Source organism: Mytilus edulis, chromosome 4 (genome assembly GCF_963676685.1).
Source record: "Mytilus edulis chromosome 4, xbMytEdul2.2, whole genome shotgun sequence".
Classification (NCBI taxonomy): Eukaryota; Metazoa; Mollusca; class Bivalvia; order Mytilida; family Mytilidae; genus Mytilus; species Mytilus edulis.
The window spans coordinates 96,299,111-96,318,627 of NC_092347.1; the positions used below are offsets into that span (position 1 = coordinate 96,299,111).

Sequence of the window (19,517 nt, forward strand, 5' to 3'; positions counted from 1 at the left end):
CATAACTTTTAGGAATTTTGGTCCTCAAAGCTCTTTACTTCATATCGTAGCTGTATTTGGCATAACTTTTAGGAATTTTGGTCCACAATGCTCTTTACTTCATACCGTAGCTGTATTTGGCATAACTTTTAGGAATTTTGGTCCTCAATGCTCTTTACTTCATACCGTAGCTGTATTTGGCATAACTTTTGGGGATTTTGGTCCTCAATGCTCTTTACTTCATACCGTAGCTGTATTTGGCATAACTTTTAGGAATTTTGGTCCTCAATGCTCTATACTTCATACCGTAGCTGTATTTGGCATAACTTTTAGGAATTTTGGTCCTCAATGCTCTTTACTTCATACTTTATTTGGATTTTTTACTTTTTTGGATTCAAGCATCCGTACATGACAAACATCACTATCATAAGACTTTGAAAGTAAAACAGTTCCACCATTTTGTAAAACAGTCTTTAATTAATGTTTGAAGGGTCTTAAGCTAATACAAACCATATTAGTCAGTATGAAACACCAACATTGAATGAATATATAACCAATTACGTTTTGTAGTTTACAAATTCTAAGCTGGTTTACGGTTGTCTTTCTTACTATGTTTGTTTTGTTTCAATCAAGCAGATACCAGTTTATTTCAACCAATGCATTGAAAAGAAACGAGAAATTTGTAATGAAAGGTTTAGTTTTTATATTAATCAGTAGGAATTTGATATTGAATAGAAATAACTTATTAATATGGATGAGTTAAAATCATTAGTTTCAAAAATGATGATTTACATGATCTACAATATCAATAACAAAGATGGCGGAACTTAAACAAACCACCTCGCCCGCAAAATTCAATGTGTTCTCTTATTTCTTGCTTATTGTACTCTATAGTCTGCACCCCGTCTGGAAGGTCCAATCTTGGAGAAAAGAAAAAAAACGCGGACAATACAAGCCTTTCTACGGTAATTAGCATTGTGTGTAAGTTTCATAACATTTGGTTGATGTAAACTAAGAGAACAGAATCCAATTTTAGGATGTACAGGTGTAGGGACTGACGGAGGGACATACAGATGGACAAGGGTAAAACTTAATGGCCCATCTACTACAGCGGGGGCATTAAAATTAATTTTTATGCGCTACTGACATTATGAAATCATTACTACAAAGATAAAAGACCATGCAAGATGATATATGTACAATTCTGTTGATGCTTTCCTTTGCTTTCTAAGTAATCAAATAATTTATATCATTGGATAAAATTGCAAATCTGCAGTTCTGTGAATTTAAAAATTTTGTTTAAATCATGATCTTCAGACTATATCTCTTACATTTGCACAGTCTTAAATAATGAAATAAAAACAGGAATCTTATAATAACGATTTATTGAAATATCAATACACATAGACAATATGGTCAAATTCATAACAACAAATAAGATTTCCCAGGTAAAAATCAGTCACATATTTTTTATATGTCCAATTGCACAAATATCATCCTCCATAGGCTTTTATCAAAATGTATTTTCAATGTCATATCAAAGTTCATGTGAGATACATGTAGTTTCCATAAAATTCTCAGATGAGAAGTTCTGCCAATTTATTCTCACTTTTCAACTTCAGATAGGCCCCATACTGACCTGGTGTGTTTTTAAATGAATTTATCTTTCTTTTAATCTGTTTTGGCGTATCTTGATAATAATTCTTCCTGTCTTTTGCCATAGCCTAAAATCAAATAATTAGACACATGCTTAATGTCAACCAATTTTCCCTATTATTGGTAAACTTAAAGGCAATTATAAAATACAAACATAGAAATGATGAAAATTGGACATGAACACTGATAAATAGTTTTCTTTTGTAAATTGTAAATAAAACATTCGAATATTTTGCAAAAGAAACAAATTTTGGCAATACTGTGGATTGAGGTATTTCCCTTTGTCCATAAAATTAAACACGTGGATAGCACAGACAGAGTTGTTCTCCTTTGTCCATAAAATTAAACATGTGGATAGCATAGACAGTTATTTCCCTTTGTCCATTAAATTGTACATGTTGGCAGCACTGTTATAAATACTTCTTATGTCAATAAATTGTACATTTGGGTAGAACAGATACATATGTAGATTCTACTTTCTGCAACTTGTGGAAATTAAATCAAGAAGCTCCAAAGAGCCTGAATCCCTGAATGACTTTCAATGGTCTAACCAGCAAGTTTTCATCTTACTTGCTTCTTCTTAATCTAATAACAAATCACACGAACCACAGTTTCTCACATTATAGTGGGGTACTCATTAAAATGTGGCACAATCTCCTATATGTAAACAAAACCTCTTGCTATAGGTTCTCTTATTATAGAGGATCAACTATAATTACCTTATAATCTTCTCCGTATGATTCTAACATACACACACAATATCTAACCAAAGGTTCTGACAACTGTAAAGTTTTAGCAGGAGGTATACTGGCTTCTTCTTCTAATTCTGTAATATTGAAGAAAAAAATATGCACACAACTTCCAAAAAAAATCTCTTAGCACTTTGTAATGTAAATTACAGAAACAGAACTTTCAAAGTTATGATGGAAAAGATATACCACTGTAAATTCAAAATACAAATGTACTTCTTTTTTCAAAGCTTTACTTAAAGGTGTATAACATATAGGAAGATGTGGTATGAGTGCCGATGAGACAACTCTCCATCCAAGTGGTAATTTGTAAAAGTAAACCTTTATATGTCAAAGTACATAAAAGACAAAGACTTTCATTTAAATGAGAATTCTGTATTATATCAAATTCTTCAGAAATACATGTATATACATGTACTGTTATTGAATAATTGTCTTCCCAAAACTATCAAAATATAGTTTTAGAGACATTTCTGGCTTGAGTGAATTATTTATTTTGACAGGTTTTTACATCCCAATAACAGACCTTTAATAACTGTTGTTTTTTGTTTTATGTTCTTCTCTTTCTTTTGTGTTTTCTTATTTTCATTGTTGAGCAATTGCTGAAAGCAAGAAAATAATTTGATAACAATAACAATAAAAATAAACATCTGTAAATATAAACATGCATGTTTAATATGAATTAATACTTCAACATACTGTCATGACTGTTACAAACTGGTCTCTAGCTCTGCTGCTTTTACACTGTAAACAAACTTATTAATTTTCTCTCAAGTGTAAAAAATACTGCCAATACAAATGTATAAATCATTGTTAATGGGTAAAACTGGAATCTTCCCTTAAATAACTACATCATTCAAGGCCTAAAATGAAATATTATTTGTTTCCCCAATCCCGACCGACCCTTCAAAAATGTTCCGACTCACCAAATTTTATTGTCAAAACTAAATCAAATATTATTTTATTCATTTCTGATTTTAAGGCTTAAATTATTTCCCTACCTACATTTACCTACTCAGACCTGGCTGGGCAGGGTCAGGATTGGGGAAACAAACAATATATTAATTTAGGCCCAAACTAGAAAATCATGGAAAGCTATATCATGTATATTTCATTAAATGGCAACTTTTATTATTTGATATTTTATTGTTTCTTCAGATTTTTTAACAAATTAAAATTTTATTTACCGTCTAATTGAGCAATATTTCTTCAAGGCCATCATGAATAAACAAGTCTCAGAGTAACAGGCTAGCATTAGTGTCAATCCTTTGCTAAACAATAATTTCACAAAGACCTTGATCTGGTTGTCATTCATAAGTTACAGTAGCTATACTCATGGCAAAATTTTGTCTGACTAAGTTAAAGATCCAATTATCTTCTCTTGGTCTCTTATGCAAGAAAAAACTTGATTGATACATTTATCACAATGTAAATATGTACATGCAGGTTAAAAGATCAATAGTATTAAACAACATACCTTGATGCTTGGTACTTTTAATGTGATATTTGGGTCACTGGATAGACCCATTAACCTCATATTCTGTTCAACAGACTTATTTTTAATCCATGCTTTCTTAATTTGTTTACTGAAATAAATGGAGAATTAATTTATCAATTTGTTATATATATACTTAGGAGTAAATTTACATGTCAGTAAAATTCTATGGATATTGCAATCAGTGGCAATGGTGTGATGATATCAACATCAGTCACAGGTACAAAGGCTCTATCAATCCCCTTTTCTAGCTAATGCAATCCATTTACCGATATCAATCAATGTTGCAATGTATCTGTTAATGAAGACGTTTATTTCCAATTTTTCGTCAGTAGACAATATAATTACGATTGACATACATGGGTAGGTTTGCTACAGATGATTCCAACAACAAAAGTAGGTGTGATATACACAATTGTAAAGATAAATCAATTAAAATTTACAATATTACAAGTTTGAGTGGCGTTGACAGTCAAGAAGGTGGCATATACATGATATAATGGCATTTCGTCACCATCTGACATTTTTCTGAAATGCAAGTGATCAAGTACCTTGTGTTATTAAAAACTAATATAAAGGTATATAGGACAAAAATTCTGAGACAAGTGCCTGTGGCCTTGGGTGCCGAATTAACCAGATCTCTATTTGTTAAAGTGCTGAATTGACTGTAACGCACACAGGCACTTGTCTCAGAAAAAAATTTCCTATATACCTGATTATAACACAAGGTACTTAACTTGCATTTTAGAAAAATGTCAGGTGGTGAAGAAGTTCCGTTATATGCCACTTTATGGGGCTGTCAACCCCACTAAAACTTGTTATATCATAAATCTAAATTGATTTATATATCTTTACAATGGTGTATAACATGTCTACATTTGTTGTCGGAATCATCCATAGCAATCCTACCAAAGTATGTCAATCGTAATAATTTTGCAAACCGCTGAAGAATTGGCAATAAACGCGTCACATCTCCTTGTATATCTCGGTTTCCGATTGATCAATTTTATGGGTAAGTCTAAATGATTCTCGGAGTTATCTGATCTTTCATTTCATACGTAAAGTGAAGAGAGAGTCTGCAAGACATTGACAGCATGGGAAAATTTGTAACTTATTAGACATACCACAAACAACACGTTAGATTTTTTTCAAGGTATTTTATACAATTTTACTAACTGTATGATAAGTTCTATTCATACGAAAACTAACAGGTTTTTTTTTAAACAATTTTTATAATAAATCATTTACTGCGGACGTGTATTGCCAATTCTTCAGCGGTTTGCAAAATTATTACGATTGCCATACTTTGGTAGGATTGCTAGAGGTGATTCCGACAACAAATGTAGGCATGTTATACACCATTGTAAAGATAAATCAATTTAGATTTATGATATAACAAGTTTTAGCGGGGTTGACAGCCTATAAAGCGGCATATAACGGAACTTCGTCACCACCTGACATTTTTCTAAAATGCAAGTTAAGTACCTTGTGTTATAATAAGGTATATATAGGAATTTTTTTCTGAGACAAGTGCCTGTGATAACGCGTGCCGATTTTACCAGGTGCCAACGTGAGAAATAATTCATCTATAATCTAACCCTAACACCAGGTTTAGCGTAAACCCCTGATGCTTCACGCATATCTGTTAGACATCAATTTGCCGGGTATATTATCAATTGAAATCTATTTTGTTTTATGACGTCAAAATTTTACGGGAACCTGTGTGATATCCAGTAAAAATTATGGCGAACAAATAGCGATAATTATAAGGTGTACTCAAATGATAAAAACTTCCAAATTATGTTACCATTCGATTGTAGGTAGTTTCTTTGAATTCTTCCATTCTTTAGATCTATTTCTGTCATATTGAAATCTAGGTTGTCGGTGTGTTTTTCTAGGTTTCCCCATTTTAAGGATTGATGTTCATTTCTAAATGTAAACAGTGTCAACAATGCTTAAAACACGTGCTTCCTGTAAACAAATATGGTGTTAAAGGAAAGATTATACTTTGAAAAATGTAATATTTGTTTTTGAAATTTGTTTGTGTACACTTACGATGCCAAACAAATAAGGCAAATGGTTTTGATTATAAAATGAAATAAAAACGAAAAAAACTCCGATAATTTCAAATCAGATATAGTTGATATCTATCTATTTAACTTCATATTAAAGGTCAACTAACCTAGCTGTTATAAAACGGTCCTACTAAAAAGAGCCCGGGAGCGCCCGAGAGCGCCCGGGAAAAGAAAAAGCGACCGGAGAAAGGAAATAGCGCCCGGAGAAGAAAATAAAGCGTCCGGGAGAAGAAAATAATAATATTTTATACCAATAAATGTTTTCCCGAATAAAAAAAATCATTGCTTGTTTTGTCTAAACTTTGTGAAGATAGTGTTGTTGCACTTTTACATTTTAGATTTCAAAATTGTATATAAGTATTAAGTAAGCCGTAAATACAAACAAGAGGAAATAGCATGCATAGTATAATTGTTTTATTTGCTGGTGCTGATATACATACAATATGTGCGTGTCACTTTTATCGTTCTCAAATAATGTCACGGTAACTCTTTTAATTTTATAAAAGTAATATTTATCCGTGATTTTTAAGTTGTTTTGGCATTTTTCATTTTGATATCGTTTTTGAAAAACATGTCTTTTGATGTCTAACAATTTATAAATCTTCTTCCGTCTTTATTGAAACATTCATACTTGTTTTTGTGCTTTATTACAAATATTTTTTATTTGAATTTGCAAAATACTTGTATAAAATTTAAAAAAAAAAATCAATGTGCATAACTTATTTCATCGACACAAATTTGTCTCATGCCAATACAATTTCTATATATTTTCCCCGGGCGCCTTTTCTTTTCCCCGGGCGCTTTTTTTCTTCCCCCGGGCGCTTTTTAGTAAGACCCGTAATAAAGATATCAATTGGAATGACTTAACTCAATAAAAAAAACGTAGTCACTCAAATTAACACACAATGAACAAATTTTCAGAAAAGGATTGTTTAATTTTCAACACTTATTTAGTCTGTTTCAGATCAAATATATTCTATGGAAATAACAACTAAGTGTCAAGTTGTATGTTTTCAAATGGTGATTTCAATCAAATCTATGCCAGTAGTGGACATCCTAAGAAAAATAAATTGAATCTTCTAAAGGACACCGGGGCCCACAACTAGGCGGGTCATTTACTAAATTCACTCTGTACAAATCAGCTTTAAAAGGACTACATGCATGTGTATGGTTCAGTATTTGGTATGCAATATATTTTCCATCCTATTTCCAATGAAATAATATTTAGGTACTATCAGTTGTTGTGACGCGATATTTCCTCCGTCAATTGTTGTGACGGGGATTTTATGGTTTTTGTTGTATCTTAACTTCACAGGGAGGTCACTTGTTAAGTTGGTATTATGGTTGTCTTCGAGGGTTTCTTTATTGATGAACATGATGTGGATTTCCCTTCTCTCGTTTGCTACTGTTCTTGTAGAAAGAAAGATGTCTGCACATCTGGAGACTACATGTCGTTGTTATGGACTAGCTTGGCAGCGAGAGTGGGACTCGCGCCTTCTTACCCTTTTTAATGAAATAAATAAGACAACTCAATTTGCTGGTAGGAACAAGGATTGTAATGTACGGGCAGTAGACTTATATTTGCTTTTATAGTCACTGTTCATTACCCGACATTCTTGTTTCCCAGCCGAGATTGAGCTTCTTTTGCAAACGATGGAATTTGTTGCCAAAACATATATTGTTTCATAATATGCAAAATGTATTTATTTGTTTTTGAAAAGCGTTAGGATTATTATTTCTTACATTAAATATAATAATTATTTTTTGAAGAATTTCAATCTCTGATCTTTATTATAATTGACAATTAAAGATTTGTTAGATTTTAATTAGTATCTTGTATACTACGTCAATCTTCGTATCTAAACTTTTTGATTGGTTATTAATAACATTCGTGTGTGCCTTAATGTAATACTGAATATTCATGATGCTGCACTATCTACAAATTCTACGAATATGGTTATAACCTTTGATTTAATAGCAATTCATCATACTTCTGTCCGACAATTTACTGACCTCATAACTTTCATTTAGCGTGCCAAATAACTTATTTAACAAGTTGCTTTCTTTAAAAAAAGAAATGCAATCGTAAACCCAAATGCCTGTTTGGCATTATAGTAGTCTCAGGCGTTATATATTAGATAATTGTTTAATAAAGATGTATTGTTTTATATTACTTTTGTTGTATAAGACTTAGAAACTGACATTGATTGTTTACTTAAAGTAATTCCGGCGTCACATATCAGCGTGTAGCTCCGACATACGTCGGCCTCGGTAAAAAATCATGAACGCTAGTAATTTGGGATGCATTCAACCTGTCAATCATAACTGTATCGTGTGCACAACGAGCTTAAAGCGTGTATTGGGCGTGCGAGAATCGTACCTCAGCGTTTATGGGGCGTTCAGGTGACGTATGTTGGCGTATGTCAGGCGTTTGTCTAACGTAGATGGAATGTAGGCTACGAAGGAAAAAAATCTATTGAACGTATCTGAGACGCGTCCCGGTCGTATCTGGAACGATAATCCGTGCTTTTGGAGTGTCTGGAACGTTAAATTATGGGGTGTTGGTTTTATACCGGCGTCACACATTAGCGTATAGCTCCGACGTATGACGGGCGTGTTAAAAAATCATGTACTCTACCAATACGCTAGTAATTTTGGATGCCTTCAACCTGTCAATCCTATCTGTAACGTGTGCACAACGAGCTTTAAGCGTGTATCGGGCGTTCAAGAAACGTATGGTTGCGTATGCCTGGCGTTTGTCTAACGTAAATGGAATGCACACTACGAAGGAAAAAAAATTCTTGAATGTATTTGAGACGCGTCCCGGTCGTATTATAACCAGGAAGATTTGGACGATTAGGAATTAGATATAAATCAAGTTCAGACAATATATTTTAAGTGCTATAGTGACAATATATTAATCCGTTTATCAAACCTTTTACATTTCTTTGTGTCTAATTAATTCTATTGTTAAATATATGTTTGTCGTGATGGAAATCACTCTGACCATGACAAGTTAATCCGTTGGACACTAATCCTTTTCTATAGTAACTGTTTTTTTATATATGCTTTTGTAGGTCATTTTGTTATCAGTTTTAGGTCTTAGGTCTGGTACTGTCCGGACCTTGCTAATAAAGTTTAAAGTATTGGTATTCCGTCTTTGCATCACTATAACACGGAAAACTCCCGGTTATATATTGGTTGAGGTACCCGCGGCACGATCTTGAGCTAGTTCCCCCAAACTAGAAAATAAATCACTTCAGAAGCAAAAATATGGAAGGACCTTGGAATTACCAGCCTTGCAGAAATGGACATCCGTTTCCGTTGAGAAAAGCCGATACCTGTTTGGACTTTCTGTGCAAATATTGCGGTAAGACATTGAATGTTTTCACCTACCATCGGTGTTATGCAGTTAACGCTTATTGTTACAAGTGCAGACATCATGGACATTTTGCCCGTATGTGCAATTTTCACGTTAAGTCATGTGAAATCCGAAAACCGAAGAAAAAGTCGAAATCCAAAATCCAAAGAGACAGCGATAGAATGAGAACGTTTATTGAGAAGAAACAAATGTCTCAATTTCCGTTTCAAGGACTTGAGGACAAGGAAATCTCTTCATTTACGTGCTCCGTACAGGACGAATCCGTGAAACAACACCTAAACAAGTTGAAAGAGTCTAACCGAAACTTCATCAAAGAAATCAGTGTACTCAAGTGTGAAAATTCAAAATTGGATACCGTAGTGAAAGATAATGTGATATTAAGGAACAATTTGGACAAAGTAAATTTGGAACGTTTAGAACATGGTCGGATAATTCAAAAGATCGAACATGAGTTAGCCGAACATGCAAGTAGAACTGAAAATTTTGAGAAGGAAATAGTGCATTTGAAAGAGGAAAACCTAAATTTAACCAACGCCAGACAACGCTTAACAATGGAGTTTGAAAATACTGACATGCACTACAATCGCATCTTAAATGATATGGAAGACGAAATTCAGAGACTGAGGGAAGAGAACGTAAACAGTAGACACGAGATTCAACATCTAGATATAAAACGTTCAAACCGAGGTGTGCGTTCGACCCTTGCAATTTGCTCGCGTGGCAATTCGCAGCAACATCATCGGCGTGGAGGAAGATACCCACGACGATAACAAAATTCATTCGGCCAACTCGGAGACCGAGTTTAGGTGGAGTAGTGGCGAATATAACCAGGAAGATTTGGACGATTAGGAATTAGATATAAATCAAGTTCAGACAATATATTTTAAGTGCTATAGTGACAATATATTAATCCGTTTATCAAACCTTTTACATTTCTTTGTGTCTAATTAATTCTATTGTTAAATATATGTTTGTCGTGATGGAAATCACTCTGACCATGACAAGTTAATCCGTTGGACACTAATCCTTTTCTATAGTAACTGTTTTTTTATATATGCTTTTGTAGGTCATTTTGTTATCAGTTTTAGGTCTTAGGTCTGGTACTGTCCGGACCTTGCTAATAAAGTTTAAAGTATTGGTATTCCGTCTTTGCATCACTATAACACGGAAAACTCCCGGTTATAGTATCTTAGACGTTCTATTATGGGTTATTTGTTACAAACACACCCGCATACGTTTTAGTTAAAGTCGAACGATCTCGAAGCGTATACAACGTGCCCTAAATGTGTATCAAACTGATCTGTAGCGCGTTAAACGCACTTGTACAGTATGTATAACGTGCGTGTAGCGTATAGGTATATAGGCATCTGCATATATTACATAGAAGATACATTGTACCAATTCTGATTTTTTTTATACATGTACATTTATCTCCGTTTTTATCTGGTAACTGAATAAATTTCAAAATATTTGAGTTGAATAGCAACATTCAACATCTTTAAATCGATTTACCCTAAACTTTGTGTATACTTTGCATTAAAAAGTACGTTTTGGTGTAGTGCATAATAGTGCCAAACTAAAATAACAAATAAATCTTAAATGTGTTATTTTCATTAGAATGTCGATTTTTTTTATGTGTGTTTGCATACATGGCGTAATGTGTTATATATATTTGTTTTTAAATATCAAATTTAATATTAATGTTTCGTAAAAAGTGTTTTAAAAAATACATATAGTTTTTAGAGACTTCTTAATACGTACAGAGTATCAATTTTAATATGCACTAAGTCTTTCTGTCTAAAGTTATAAAGAAGACATATTTGTTTAGAGATATTCTTATTAAGGTGTATTTTTTCTATATTTTTTCTGTTCTTAATTTATATACTGAAAATCTTAATTCAGAACGGGAAACTCTATATAGTTCGCTATTTTGCCGGAGCCGGCAAAATAGCCCCTTAGAGACTATTTTTCCGGAGCCGGCAAAATAGTTACGGCCTTTTTTTTTTGGTTTCGTCACTTTTTTTTTATTAATTTTTGGTGATTTTTTTTTACGTTTAGACGGGTTTGGATCAATCTAAATGAAAAATAAATAAGCTATAGAGAAATTTAAAGAGGGCGCAGAATTTATTAGAGTTAGCAAGGATTTGTATAGTAATATTTAGACAACTCTGCAAATCCTTGGAGTTAGTACAAATAAAGATAAAGATAAAGATATTTTATTTCCTAATCATAGGGCTCATAACAAGCATGTAATCACATAAAGTAAAAATAAAAAGCCCACTCGCATACACTCACACATACAACTATCGTTCTGATTAAGGATGATTGATTTAACAGTACAAAATGTAAATGAAAAATAAAATGCAGATAAAAATACAGATACAAATGTATTTTTTATTTTTTTTTTAATGAGGAGAGTCAGTTGCCTACATTTTATATATCGAAGTCCCAACGAAGGATAACTCTTACTGCCCAGAAAAGAAAAAAACCCAATTCAAGTGTAATGTGACAATGAACTGGTGAAGACTTTAAATAAGTTAAAGTTTTATAAGTTTCAGTTAAGCAAATATTTAGTTTCTCAATGTATAAAATGAGGATAGCAATTCACATAATTAAGAGTTGAAATGAAGGCTATCGTTTGACATGAACCAAATAAGCAGATTACTATCGGATATTTGGGATAAATATGGGTATTTTGTAAAGAGTTCCTTATAATAAAGGAATCCGGGTCGGTTCGCGCCCATTCACGTTCGCATCCATTCATTTTCGCCCCTTTCACTTTCGCACCCTACATGTTCGCACCCAAAGTCCGTTCGCATTTGTAATCAAGGTTTGGCAATTGTATTCTTACAAGTATATTTGTTGTCATTGTCTCAAAATAAAGTAAGACAGCATTTTTTTTTGTGTTGAATAAATCTTAATCATGTTTTGGATAGTGCATCGTTAAAAAAATAATAAAGCCTTTCTAAATAAAGTGGGATTCTGTCAACGTTTTATTTTGTGTTGAATAACTCTTAATCATGTTTTGGTTAGGTGTATTGCTATAACTTTGTTTCATTGACTTGTTTCAGCCGATATCTGTAAACTGAACAGAAATACCTGTTTTGGAAATGAAATCTTCCGTTTACTCTTATCTTCTGGTTTTGTTTTCGCATACTGCTTACAATAAAAACATTGATGATTGCGGTTAAAAACTATAAAATATTTAAAACTATATGTTCTATTCGGTCTTTTATTGATTAACTCTAATATACTGACGAATTTTATATCCGAAAACATGTCTTGCATAACATCAACCGACTGGATCCCGAAATTAGACTGGTACTAGAGAAACATGAAAGTTAAGCGTAAAAGTTCAGAAGATGCTGAGACAAATTCATTCCAGTATATACCTCCGTCGGTGGCTAAGGCTGACAAACTAAAAGAATTAGACTCAGTACCAGAAGGACGTATTGAACCTGGGACTTATGAACCCCCGCCCGATTTTGATAACATTTCCGAAGAGCAAAAGACTCATAAACCATTCGACCTTCAGTTTGCCCGAGAATCATGGGGACAAATCAAAGAAGATCCGTATGGACCAAGTCAATCAATGGTTTGGGAGCAGATAAAAACAAATCCACTGGTACCAATAGGTATCTTCTGATTTCTTTCTTTTTATGTAAAACAATTGACACTATTTCTAGACATGTCATAAGACAAAATAAATAAAACTTGTGTTGCTGATGTGATGATACTAATATGAGGCAGGCATTACCTGTAAATGGGGACGAAGTTTGTATGAATTATTTTTTTGTAACTTAAATATTTGTTAAAAAAAAAGAAACGGAAATACAGTAACGTTTCCGATTTTGGTTCTGTTGTTAGGGATTTTAGTTGTGACGTTATTTAAATTATGACGTCATATGCAATGTAAACAAAGAAACGCTATCATCAGGTAACGTTTTTTCATATCAAGGAATTATTAAAAATGAAATTGGTATTGCGCGTTCCTTCCTATTTTATACTAGACTGATAAATATATATTTTACTCAAAGTTTCATACAAACGAGACCAGAAAAAGAAAGTACATTGTACATTTCTGCGCATGTCCGGGATTTCAAAACATGACATAAAAAAAATTGAACGATTTTGAGTTCATTAGTACAATGAAAAATTCGGGAAATTTTCACAAATTTTTTTTTTTATTGAATTTTCTACTGTTATTGGGGACTTCGTCCCCATATTATATATGTACTTGGTGACGGATTCAGAAGGAAATAGAGGGGGGTTGAAACACACTTTTTATTGCACAATTATTGCATTTGAAGGAGACATCACTGCTCCGAAAGAAAAAGAAATTAATAAAATTTCGTGATGACTGCTATAGTTGGATTGGATGTTTTGCTTACTTTATTGTCCGACCGTCTTTTTTGTTTTGTTTTATGAGCTACGTTTACCAGCAACCATCACAAAATTTTATTAATTTCTTTTTCTTTTGGGACGGGGATGTTATATACTTGGTTTATAAATGGTTGTTGGAAACGTAGTTCAGTATGTATCATACCGGAATCACAGGGGTGCTCCGGGATGATGTTTGTAAATAGTTTAATCATCTATATCCTATGTATCATATTTCATTAGCATGCCTTCTCTCTCTCTCTTTACCACCGCATGTTAACTTAAGGTAGTCACACACAAATATATTGAGAACAGTAAAATTAGTTTTAGAAACGATTTCGTCCTTTATTAGTCCCCCAAGGACGTTAAATATGGTTGGACCCCCTCCTTTATCATGGGTTGGGAACCTCCCCTTTGATGAAAAAAATGTCCCTGTGAACAAGTACTAATATGACTCAGTTATCAGTTATAGATAATGCATATTCTAAGGTTTTTCTTGTCGTAGAACACACCGAGGGGTGTTCTACGACAAGAAAAACATTAAAATAAGCATTATCTGACTTATATACCGTAAAAAAAATATTAATTTTATAAAGATTTGTAAAATTTAGTATCCTATTTTACCGACAACACGTAAGTGGGATATTCCTTTCTAATGCGTTTAGGTTTTAATACGCCATGCGGCTCATTTAGAATGTGAAATAAAACTCACTAAATAATTTAGATATAAACCTTTTAAAAATTATTATCCATACACAATAAAAATATTACTGTAACTGCATGAAGTAAGACACAAATGTATTGTTACCATCCGATAACGGTGTATGACAAATAAAAGACACATTGTAAGTAATTTATTGTACCACTTAGCTTATTGAAAAGGGGGAAGGGGTATGTTTTTTTTTCTATTTGTTATGTTATTTCTATCGCGGAAAAGTGGTTATTTTTTTAACAATTTTACTTGAAACTAATGAAAAATTCAGAAAGATTATCTTTTGAATAGCAATACATTTTATTAAAAGATAATCAGGATATAATTATATACCCTCCGAACTCGACCCTTTCGTGAGTTATGTTAATGTTATTCAATAGAATATAAGAGGGGGATTATCTAATAAGTTGATCATTTGATAGAGTAAAAGGTATACATAAATTTTAAAAAGTTGAGAACTGACAGAAGACGAATATAAATACATGTAATTCACAGTATGATTTCCTATTCAGTGTGTATCGTTCTGAACATGCATGAAATATTTGCCACTGGACGTTAAGCAAGCAACCAAAAATCAATCAACCAATTCAGTTTGACTCAATAAGATTTTCAAAATCTTACACACGAATATGTTAAATCTGGATTTATTTTATGAAAATCCACATTAAAATTTATCTGACATATATATATATGATAATGTTTCTTTATTGTAGCGATAAATTAACAAAACTTCACGTACTTCACGTTATTTGTTTCTAAAATTCGGGACTGCAATAACGGTTTCTTTTACACCTATCATCGATTGAACTTTAAAAAATAAATTTCCAAATCGGCAAAAAAAAACTATCAGACGAATAAAGTTTTGAAGTAAATCATAGATTGCATGTTTATCAAGGAAAATAATGACCTCACACAGGTCATTATTTTATGCCTTGGAGCATATATCATTGAAACATGGTATTGTCCGGGTTGATTCTGAAAAAGAATGACCTGTCGTTCTGAAAAAAAATAACTCCATATATAGGTATATAATGGTTTTTACCTCGATAAGAGGTTGAGGTACATGTAATATGAATAATTTTGCAGAATTGAAAAAAACAAGCAAAACTGGTCCATCATTTATGTTTTTTACATCTTACAAATGATGACATTAAAAAAATCAAATGCAGTCTTCTGTTTGAGTATATTTTTTATAATTCAACAACAACAAGAAAGTAACGCATGTTCATTATAGACAATTTTATGTCAACATGGTCAAAAGTTTCCAACAGACATAAATTAGAAAAATACATGACAAAAGAATATTTAGAATTAGATGTTAATTCATTATTAAGTCTGTATCTAAAATTGGTAGATCTACATCCTTAAGTGTCCAGACCCATTTGATTCATTTTGTACATGTTGAGATTTTAAAACAAATAGAGTTATCCCTCTTTGTACTGGTTCTCCTCTATATATTTGATATTAATTAGAATAACTCTAGTCTTTTCAATATTAATAAAAAAGATAAAAATGTTAGTTTAGATATTTTAATGCACTTTTCATAAGCTCTTCAATTGGGATATATATATATATAGAATTTATATTGGGAGGTAACTTTACATGTAATTTTTCATATTTTTTTTTTTGAAGAATTATACACAATGCCTTGTTCTTTTACCTGAGAAATATTTTGGACAAAACTTGAAGTAAAAGTATCTGTTTTTTGTTGATTTAAAGGAAAGTTACAGTTCAAGTCCAATGCATGTAGTGCCAAGTCTAAATTTTTGAAAAGGTCTGTGATATTCCTGTCTGGTACAAGAGATCTTTTCTGTGTAATCTAGTGTTACCACCAATGAATCACTGAATATGGATATTTATATTTTAGGTTTTTCAGGAATGGTGTTTTCATTTGTTTATGGAATGTATCAGAACAATTTGGGGAATGCTGAAATGGCCAATAAAATGATGAGGTACAGAGTATATGCGTCTGCATTTACAATGGCTGCCTTATTTGGTGGTACCTATTATCAGTTTCTTAAGTTTAAATGGAAGAAAGCAGAATTTGAGAGAATATACGAGAAGAACTTGGAACTAAATCAACAAAATCATATCAACAATTCTTAATGAAACATCATGGCTATCACAGACTGCAGACAGAGGATTGTATTATTCCAACTTTTATTGCATGAAACTTAACTTGCTGAAGGTGGAACATATTAAAAACAAAAGAATGCCAGTGGCTGCAGGAGAAGGTTTTAGTAGTCTGACAGTGCCACAATAAAAAAAGGGGATACTGTAACCAGAATATCAAACATTACTGCACAATACAACAGACCATATCAATCACCAACACTAAATTGCAGCTCCTCCGAAAAAAACTCAGACATTCAAACAACAACAAACAAGACGTACATGCTCCACAAGGGAGGATCAAGTCATTTAAAAAAAAAGGGGGTTCTTAACCCAGGACTAAAAAGGGGGGGTCCAACTACATGTCCCCATTCAAATGCATTGATCGTCCAAAAAAGGGGGTTCCAACCACGGAACTCCCCCTGGATCCATAACTGGTCCAGATAGTCTGACTTGGTATAGGTACAAAATGTGGCAAATCCCACTTAACCTATTTTTTAATTTTCTAATTTTATACCTAATGCAACATGAAACTAGACTTTTGTGAAACTATACAACACTAGCTGTCTTTTCCAACTACAGATTAGAGATTATATCTTATTTCCATGTGACTTACATGTTGTAATTTCTTAGAGTGTCAGGTAGTTATTTGTTGCTTTTTATTTGAAAAGCACAAAACACAGAATTAAGTCCTAAAGTGCAGTCTGGTTGTAGTAAATTAAAGTTGTGATGATCATTGTTGCATGAGGTTGAAGTAATATTTGATGCGTCTCTTCATTTGTATTTAAGATTGACATGTGCCAAAGTATTATCAATTATTAGTGCTATATTCATCCTTTTCATATGCAGTAAATTATTTGACATTCCCATTAAATATTTGTTAGCTTGTATCATTCTAATCTAATGACATTGTTATATTATATTTTAAATGGATGGATTATTAATAAAATATGAAATCTATTCGTGATTGGCTTAGGGCTACATTTGTAAAAATTGTGTATACATATGGTGTTCATAAAATACTACCAAAGCATTGTCTAACCTTATGTTCAGAGCTTCTAAGTAATGAAATCAAATTAATCAACCTTCACAATTTCTCATTATTTTTCTTATTCTGTTAATTATACCGCCACAAACTTTGATTAGGTTATATACCATGTAAGCTGCAGTATTTTGATACTGATACAGATATTATTTATTAAATATAGACTTATATAGAACTGTTGTTGACAAGTTTTGTACATATACGTGATGTCGGATACACTCGACATAGCCCAAACAGCTGGATGTAAATGTATACGGCTCAGTTTGATATTGCATTATAGTTAAATTTAGTAATACAAAATGTATTACTATATACATGTAAGAAGGCAAAAATAGTTTACAAATTATAGGAAGGTAGTTATCTTTATGTATATAATTAGTTTTTATCAAGAATGAAAAATTTAAATAAAAATACTCTTATAAAAGTATGAAATTAATAAATCTCAATGCTATCATAATTTCACAATAGATTTTATTTGTTAATATTGATGATAACCAAACACTGGAAAATTTCCTGACAATTACCAACTTAGTTACAGTAATCCAACAATGGGTTGTTCAGTTCATCTGAATATTTCAGGACTGACTGATTGATCTTCACCCATTAAATTTTTACTCCACGTCCGATTTGCTCTAAATGCCTTAGTTTTTGATATACAAGCCAAAAAGTGCATTTGACCCCTGTGTTCTATTTTTAGCCATGGTGGTCATGTTTGTTCACTTTGTTGATGGATTAAAATTTGGATCCATACAATTTATGGGTTGTTAGGTTCATCTGAAAATTTCAGGGCTGATAGATTATAACCAATTGAACATTTTTGTTCCTATGATTTCCTCTAAATGCTTTAGTTTTTTAGATATATATATAAGCCAAAAAGTGCATTTGATTGAAGGTATTTGGCCCAGAATTTTCCATCTTCGCTAGCCAAGGGTTACGATTCACTTCCCTCCTCTTGTGAGGGAAGTGAATCGTAACCCTTGGCTAACGAAGATGAGAAGTTTCAGAGGAGAAGATTATTGAAAGTATTTACAACGACGACGACGATGGACGCCACGGGTTGGCATAGCCTCACATGGCTCACTGGTTCCCTTTTCTCTGGTGCTGTCCCGATACAGAGATGTTTTAGGTGGTCGGTGTTGTGGCATTCTATATAAATGACCATCTTAATCTTCATTGTTTTATTGTGATATGCTGTTATGCTGGATTTCTCATAAAAATCTCTTTTCGCTGATCATGATAATTTTTGTCCAGAATATACTTCTGGTTTTCCTTCGGCAGTTTGTATTGAATGCATCTATGTTTATATATTTGAACTACATTTATACTGTTGCTTTTCAATTATCGCTTATACTTTGGGGGATTATTTTAAACTACAATTGAGTTGTGAAGTTTCTGTCTGTCATGTGTTACATTGTTCTTGACCTCATTTTTATGGTTCTTACATTGACCTTGACCTCATTTTCATGGTTCAGTGAATTGAAAAAAGCAGATTTCTCTCTTATTTTTAGTAGTAGGATAACTATAATTGGTATGTACGTACCTTGCAAGGTCGTCTTGCCCGTCAATTAGTGTTCAGTTGACTTCAATGTTGTATGGATCAGTGAACATGGTTTAGTTTTCGTGGTCAAGTCCATATAACAGATATCGACGATACTATAAGTCGACTTTATTTGGTGTTCGGAATGATTGAATGGTGTACATGTCAAACAGACAGGTGTCATCTGATCGTGACCTCATTGTCATGGTCCATGACAATGAGGTCACGATCAAATGACACCTGCCTGTTAGACATGTTTTATTGGTTCAGTGGTTACAGTTAAGTTTGTGTGTTTTTGGTCACCTTTTCTAATTATGTATGCAATACAATATTTAACGATTTACAGGTCAGTCTGGCATGTTAATTTGACCTTAGAACTCCATTTTACGGTTCAT

General features: G+C 32.6%; 2 protein-coding genes across 2 annotated transcripts in view; one reads left to right on the top strand and one right to left on the bottom strand.

Moving 5' to 3' along the window:
• The window catches only part of LOC139521135 (nucleolar protein 16-like), a 38,596-nt gene extending 32,721 nt beyond the window's left edge, over positions 1 to 5,875 (bottom strand). Inside the window, exons 1-5 of the mRNA XM_071314447.1 lie at positions 5,687 to 5,875; positions 3,862 to 3,970; positions 2,911 to 2,986; positions 2,355 to 2,461; positions 1,619 to 1,703 (exon numbers count right to left, since the gene is read on the bottom strand). Coding sequence (XP_071170548.1) covers positions 1,619 to 1,703; positions 2,355 to 2,461; positions 2,911 to 2,986; positions 3,862 to 3,970; positions 5,687 to 5,787 — 478 coding nt within the window. The 5' untranslated portion in view covers positions 5,788 to 5,875. The remainder of the gene's footprint in view (positions 1 to 1,618; positions 1,704 to 2,354; positions 2,462 to 2,910; positions 2,987 to 3,861; positions 3,971 to 5,686) is intronic.
• A 6,745-nt stretch (positions 5,876 to 12,620) lies between these two features.
• On the top strand, positions 12,621 to 18,047 carry LOC139521138 (uncharacterized). Its single transcript, XM_071314451.1, has 2 exons — positions 12,621 to 12,971; positions 16,296 to 18,047. The coding sequence occupies exons 1-2, from the start codon at positions 12,671 to 12,673 to the stop codon at positions 16,532 to 16,534; spliced, it is 540 nt and encodes a 179-aa protein (XP_071170552.1). The 5' UTR covers positions 12,621 to 12,670; the 3' UTR covers positions 16,535 to 18,047.
• The last annotated feature ends 1,470 nt before the right edge of the window (positions 18,048 to 19,517 follow it).

Coding starts and splice junctions, on each gene's coding strand:
- LOC139521138 (XM_071314451.1), top strand. CDS start 12,671: ATGAAAGTTAAGCGTAAAAGTTCAGAAGATGCTGAGACAAATTCATTC. Junction 12,972..16,295: donor AAATCCACTGGTACCAATAG/GTATCTTCTGAT, acceptor TTTATATTTTAG/GTTTTTCAGGAATGGTGTTT.